The 7,344-nt window shown below is 34.9% G+C and overlaps 1 protein-coding gene across 1 annotated transcript; it reads left to right on the top strand.

Moving 5' to 3' along the window:
* The first annotated feature begins 1,022 nt into the window (after positions 1 to 1,022).
* Positions 1,023 to 7,107, top strand: LOC128547268 (uncharacterized). Its single transcript, XM_053519421.1, has 3 exons — positions 1,023 to 1,548; positions 5,112 to 5,235; positions 5,538 to 7,107. Exons 1-3 carry the CDS (start codon positions 1,452 to 1,454, stop codon positions 5,851 to 5,853), a joined length of 537 nt encoding a protein of 178 aa, XP_053375396.1. The 5' UTR covers positions 1,023 to 1,451; the 3' UTR covers positions 5,854 to 7,107.
* The last annotated feature ends 237 nt before the right edge of the window (positions 7,108 to 7,344 follow it).

Raw genomic sequence — 7,344 nt, 5'->3', positions numbered from 1 at the left:
CATCTCATAATGAAAATAACAATTATGAGTATAAAGGGCAAAAAAAAAAATCACTGATATCAAACTTCTTTTTCAAACATAATTTTCTCTAAATTTGCTTCTGTTGTAGATATGTATGTCTAATATACATTCCTTGGTACTCCTGGAAATGAAAACTGATTGATATATTTTTTGAAGTATTGCAGTTTTTGGACATTTTTGTAGTAAGCAAGTCTACAAGATAGATTAAGCTCCACCTATGATATCATATTTCTTTATTGTTTCTGTATGTAAGATATATACATATTTCTATAGAAGAGTGTGAGTATATACTTTGGATGCAACACACATTAAATATATAAACCATCCTTCGGGTCTTGTTCTGTTTGTGTGTCAATAAGCCATCTCAATAGATTAATACATATATATTACAATGACGATATATATTACAATTTTGACAGCTATACTTTCACTTTCATTTTGCAACTTGTGTAACCAAACAAAAAATATTTCTAATAAACACTATAAAAACACTATCAAAATCGCTTTTTTGGTGTTTGTTACAATGTATATCTTCTTTAAATCTACATTGTTTGTAACACTTTCAACTCACTGAGTACCTGGAGAAATATGTTAGACCCTACAATAATCATAAAATTAATGGAAAAATACTTTTGAAAAAGAAACAGAACACTGCCCGCTTAGCTCAGTAGGTAAGAGCGTTGGTCTACGGATCGCGGGGTCGTGACTCGTGAGTTCGATCGTCCGGCGTGGCGTATGCTCTCTGTGACTATTTGATAAAAGAGATTGTGTCTGAAATCATTAGTCCTCCACTCTGATTCATGTGGGGAAGTTGGCAGTTACTTGCGGAGGTTTGTACTGGTACAGAATCCAGGAACACTGGTTAGGCTAACTGCCTGCCGTTACATGACTGAAATACTGTTGAAAAACGGCGTTAAACCCAAAACAAACAAATCTTCTACAGAACAACATAAACAGTCAATGTACATGAAATAGGACAAAATGTGCTGTTCCATAAAATATAACCTGTCTTGAAATTTTCTTCTACTTATGGATACTTTGGCATAGTATAAGATAAGCCAGGATATGTGTTGCGTATAAAACTAAAACAAAAATTCACTCGAGGGGTGGTTTCAAAAGACTTGACAAGAACCTTAAAAGTAAAACCAATGCATTTAAAGTTGGAAGTGTCCATGCAGGCTTACGGATCTGTACCTCTAGAATCTGTACCTTCATATACTATATCAGAAACTGTTTCACAGCACATCAGAGGCTATTAAAGTTACCATGCACATTGTATCAAACATATCTCGAAGCAGAAATTACCTAACAGAGATACTGTGCATTTCATCTGAATAGAAAAGGGCCTTATGAAATTCTATGATTTTATCTTCTCCAGGACTACAAAATTCATCCCAGTGTCATATAAGATTTGAGGACATTGCAAGAACATGTGGTGGAACGAAAGCATACGATGGCATTCCCTTAATAGTCTTAAGTCCAGAGGTGTACAATTGCCACTCGGGGCATGTGAGGAAGAAAAAGAAAGTAAGTATTTATTGCATTGCTTTTTCTGGTCCAATGCATTTAAAAAATTTCATAGATCTGCATTATTTTGTTTGCTTTCATGATCTGTTACATGTAAGTACTGAAGGGAGTGACTTTGATTAATTTTCATCCATAATCCATCAACATTTGTCGGGACCTGTTTGTTTTTCTGCTGTCTGTATTTCTGTCCATTTATGATATGGTACATTTATGTGTTCAGCATAGTGCTTTCAATTTTAATTGATTTCAACTTTAAGCAAACTTGCACATAACTTTTTTCTACAGAACAGCTTGGTTTGTTTGAAAACTAGCTCTGTGGCACCAATAAGGCTTTTTAGAAGTTGATTTTAAACTTGTGAGCATTCTAGCATTTAAAATAATAATCTGATTGAAAGAAACAACAGTAGGCAAAGTTAATAAAGTGATACAAAAACATCTTGTTTTTTTTTCTCATATCATTCTAGTCAGATAAATGTAACATGAAACATGAAATGTTATTTACATGCCATTTAAACTTAAGACCCATTTAATGTGGGAATATTCAGACTTTATAGGCACATAGAAATCCATACTGTATCACTGGCATCTTAGGGTCACTTTGCCCTCTTGGTTTAGTTACACATGTGATTTTAAATTTAATGGTGTATATATTTTGAGTTTGTTGATCAATTGTGTATGTTATGCTCTCCATAATCAGATGAATTCTAAAAGCTTTTATAAAATATTATTATGAGTAGAATTGAGACATTCACTACTACCCATATTACCCAGTAATCAATGAAGTTACCACATTTACAAATGATAAATGAAATGATTTACACATATGCTTCAGGAGACATTTTTAACATAATAAACCAGGAGTCATGATCACATAAGAAGTTGGCACTGTGTATTTAGATAATGTTACGTAACACAATTTTTTTTATCTTTGTGAAATGAAGACATCAGATAAAAATCACACTTATGCCACAGTTGGCCGCCAAAGAATAAAACAACCAAAAAACAGAACTGCTTAGCCAGTGTAAGGATTAGAAGACTGGTGAAGTTTCCAGAGTATAAGGTATGACAAAAATTTATTGATAAATTAAATATTGAAGCATTAGTAAGATTTTTTCAGGAGTCGTAAATATGTCAGCTGTAAGCTCAGTCTTACTCAAATGGTTTCTCTGGATGACTCGTGTTATGCTTAGATATTTTATAGTAGTCATCCCTCTAAGCCAGGTGGAGGGACGGCTATAGTCAAAAATTATCACATGGTGCAAAAACGTCCTATAATTTGGAGTACTGTATGCTTGTTTTTAGCTCACCTGTCACGAAGTGACAAGGTGAGCTATTGTGAATGCTTGATGTCCATCTTGCGTAGTGCGTTGTCTGTCGTCAGTCTTGCGTAGTTCTTCTTGAAAACCACTGGGCAGAATTACACCAAACTTCACAAGAATGATCCTTGGGTGGCCCGCTTTCTTTGAAATTTTGAAGTTCTCAATTTAACACTATCTCTACTTTGATATGTTAAATTCCAAATGTATTTATTGATACTGTGTACATTTTTTGTTATTTCTGATGTCTTTAATAGTTGTTTTATGTGTGTTTTTCAGGACTACATTTCTGTGCGGAAGGATTAAAAAACTACACCAGACTGGCAGCCATGACAAATGTCAGTGGGAAATTTAAACATGAACTAGATACTTTGATGTGTAGCCAAAAAGTTCATTGTTGATGGTGGTGTTTTTCTGTGATATATTGACTGGGATAGTATTACTCTTCAGAAATACAGAGCTGTCAATGCTGCAATTTTGTTGTGAAATTCACAATCCATGTCCAAAAGTGCTTGTTTTACTATACAGCAAAGAAGGAGAAATCGTACTGAGCCGACACCAAATATAACAATATTTTTAGTCGTACCACCTTTCCAGATCTCGTCGGGTTTCTCCCGGTTCTGGATGTAAAACCCGATCACCCTGATAAGAAGTCCAAATCTCCCGATGTAAAAAAAAAATCAAACAACGAAAGAAAAAAAAAAGGATTTACTCCTTTACATCAATTAATCCTCGCTAATAACGAATTTGTAAACAAGTTTTCGGATATTTTCACACCTATTTACCCCTGTTGATTGTTGTTTATTGTATGATATAACAAAGCCAGGTGTTGATTAATGTGTCACAAATGAAACAGGCATTTAATTTCTATCAATAAAAATCAATTACAACTAGAGCTATCACTAAAGGTGATGAATGTACCCCCCGCATGCACTGACACAGTACATTGCAATTTGACACACACAAGACTGCATAATTATGTGGACTGTATGTATATAAACTGTATGTATACAGTATAGTAACAAAAAACAAAGTCCCATAACTATGCAGAATATTTATCTAAAAGAATGTAACATTCCCCATGCACAACTAGGGTTGGTACTGATCACTTGTGTGAAGTTTCATTAAATTGTGTGCAAGGGTTTGGTAGATTAGGCACGCACAAGATTGCATATGAAGACTGTATGTACATAGTATGTTAACAAGAAACAAAGTCCCATAACTCTGCAATTTTTGTCGCTGAAAGAACCTAACATGCCCCATGCACAACTGCTGTTGTTACTGATCAGTTGTGTGAAGTTTCATTAAATTGTGTCAAGGGGATGAGGAGAGATGGTGCGCACAAGATTGTGTCTATGTCTATAGTATAATAACAAAAAAACAAAGTCCCATAACTCTGGAATTTTTTTTCTGAAAGAACCTAACATGCCCCATGCACAACTACTGTTGTTACTGATCACTTGTGTGAAGTTTCATTGAATTGTGTCAAGGGGATGAGGAGAGATGGTGCGCACAAGATTGTGTCTATGTATATATTATAGTTACAAAAAACAAAGTCCCATAACTCTGCAATTTTTTTTTTCTAAAAGAACCTAACATGCCCCATGCACAACTACTGTTGGTACTGATCACTTGTGTGAAGTTTCATTAAATTGTGTCCAGGGAATGAGGAGAGATGGTGCGCACAAGATTGTGTCTATGTATATAGTATAGTAACAAAAAAACAAAGTCCCATAACTCTGCAAATTCTTTTTCTAAAAGAACCTAACATGCCCCATGCACAACTACTGTTGGTACTGATCACTTGTGTGAAGTTTATTAAATTCTGTCAAGGGGATAAGGAGAGATGGTGCGCACAAGATTGCGTCTAAGGACAGACGGACAGACGACCAGACGGACAGACAGACAGATGGACAGACAGACAGACAGACAACCTGAAACCAGTATACCCCCCCTTACAACTTTGTTGTCGGGGGGTACAATCAAATTTAGATCAGAAAATATATTGACCCTATCTTTTTCTGTAAGTTTTTGAAATCGAAAGTAGATTACTGCGGTGCCGATTTTGATAAATTTCTCTTAAATAATTTTAGTAAGAGAAGATGTCAAGGTAAATATTAATATCAGGTACTGTTGAATGCTGTTAAACTGTCTTTGCATCCTGTGATTTTAAAGTAATGTATTTTTTCTGCATAGTGTACACAACATTTAACATCAATAAAACAGACCTATATATTTTTTAAACAGGGAAACTGTCAAGTATGTATGAGAGATCAAACCCAGACTGGGCACCGACTTTGAAACTTGGTGACATTCTCACTCCAAGAAAATCCGAAAAGAAACTTCGAAAGTTGGAAACTGCAGAAAAGAGGTACAGAAAATTTATTGTTTTCTAGATCTACTTGTTTGCTATCAAGCTATTAAAGTTTAGGAAACTTTCCGGCTTTGAACGTTGACAGTTGATATACTAACTAGTGTTTCTTTATTCTCGTTTGAGAAAGATATTAATAACACCTGGGAATTGATGAATATGGAACCTTTCTTGAAGAGAGATTATGTTGAAATAAATTCATCTTATATTGTCTTGCCTAAAGACATTACCACCATGGAAGTGGTTAGGATCAAACCATTTATTATTTAAGTGCAGTAATAAGATAAACTTAAACGTTACAGGTTCAACAGAGTGCAGGAGAGACAGAAAACTAAAGAGAAGCATCACATTGCTAGAGCACTACTAGCTCTGTACGATCAGCCTCCAGAACCAGAGTTCATTGCCACACCTTTAGTTGTGAAACCGTCTTGTTCATTTTTGCTAATGGGTAAAACAGAAAAACTTGAAAGTCCACCATCTAAGATTGACCCATTGTCGGATAGCCAAGTTGAAAGTGAATATCAAAGAATGTTGACTGAGAACGTTGTGTTGCAAACACAAATTATTGACACAGTGCCCTCACAAGCATCGCTGGAAAAAAACCCAAAGAAAAAGTGAAGTACTACACAGGGTTACCGGACTATTTAACTCTAATGACAATATTTAACTTCACTGCCCCATTCATTCCAAAACCAAGACTTGTAGAACTTAGTGCATTTAAAAGAGTGCTTATGACTTTAATGAAATTGAAATTGAATTTACCAGTTCAAGACTTAGTCTATCGTTTTCAAACTTCTGCATCAACAGTGTCTAGAACATTTATTATAATTGTTCATGTGATGTATGTGAGACTCAAGCATTTAATATACTGGCCAGAAAGAGAAGAACTGCAACTCACAATGCCACTGGAATTTAGACAACATTTTGCAAAAAAAAACTGCGGTTATTATTGATTGTTTTGACGTGTTCATTCAGCGACCCAAAAATTTGTTGGCGCATGCTCAAACTTGGTCTTCATACAAACACAGTAACACTGTCAAATTTCTGATTGGGATTACACCTCAAGGTTCTATCTCATATCTGTCTCAAGCCTGGGGTGGCAGAGCCAGTGACAAACATATAACAGAGCATTGTGGAATTTTGAATAAATTACTTCCGGGGGATTTAGTTCTAGCTGATCACAGTTTTGACATAGCAGACAAGTGTTGGTATGTACTGTGCGCAGGTCAATATTCCTTCTTTCATTAAAGGTCGTTCACAGCTTTCATTGACAGATGTTGAAACTACACGTAACATTGCACATGTAAGAATTCAGGTTGAATGTGTAATTGGACTCGTTTGGAATAAATCGGCAAGTAGCGTGACATCTCGTGTCAGTTTTGTTGTTCACTGTTTGATCTTGGTTGGAGATAATATTCTATCTTTAATTAGTATCATAATGTCTATGAGTTTTTATACATGTATTTCTTTCATCAAAATAATATTAAATTTATATGAAATTAAAATTGTTTAAGAAAAAAAAAAAACAACAAACACTCGATCTTTTACTGAATGTAACGGCAATGTTAGATTTTAGCGTAGACAGCGCGGAGAGTTGTTTCCCTTTACCAAGATGGCGAAAATCGTAAATAAACCCATTTGAAGTTGGAAAATCGTCTATACCCATGAATACTATGCACTTACGATTTGGGGGGTGGTCCTGGGGGTCATAAATCTGCACATTTTACACGAGTATCAATGGTATGTTCAGTAATATGACGAATGTATAATGACATTCATTGAAAATGCACTAGAAGAAACTTGCAATGAATTAGAATGAAAAAAAAACAACAAAAAAACATTATTCCTGTTTGTTTATATAACATGCTTATTATTAATAAATACATACTGTTTGTTTTATGATTGCATTCATTATTTTCATCTTGCAAGTTTTCTTGATTAGAAAAATATGCACAACCAGGCTTGGTACTGATAACTCCTGTAATGTTTCATTGAAATCCAGCCAGCAGTTTGACCTGTGAAAGCCAGACAAGATATTTCTATTATTAGCTATAGTGGCCATTTTGTGCAGAAGAGCAGATCGTGCTGGCGATATGCACAACTAGGCTT

Source organism: Mercenaria mercenaria, chromosome 12 (assembly GCF_021730395.1).
Source record: "Mercenaria mercenaria strain notata chromosome 12, MADL_Memer_1, whole genome shotgun sequence".
Taxonomy (NCBI): domain Eukaryota; kingdom Metazoa; phylum Mollusca; class Bivalvia; order Venerida; family Veneridae; genus Mercenaria; species Mercenaria mercenaria.
The sequence above is the reverse complement of the archived record's forward strand: the minus strand, read 5'-3'. Positions and strand labels throughout refer to the sequence as shown.

What these genes read in the sequence shown, in the direction of transcription:
- LOC128547268 (XM_053519421.1), top strand. Translation starts at nt 1,452, where the DNA reads ATGTGGTGGAACGAAAGCATACGATGGCATTCCCTTAATAGTCTTAAG. An exon ending in ATGTGAGGAAGAAAAAGAAA is followed by an intron (nt 1,549 to 5,111) that starts GTAAGTATTTAT and finishes TTTTTTAAACAG; the next exon opens with GGAAACTGTCAAGTATGTAT. An exon ending in TTGGAAACTGCAGAAAAGAG is followed by an intron (nt 5,236 to 5,537) that starts GTACAGAAAATT and finishes TAAACGTTACAG; the next exon opens with GTTCAACAGAGTGCAGGAGA.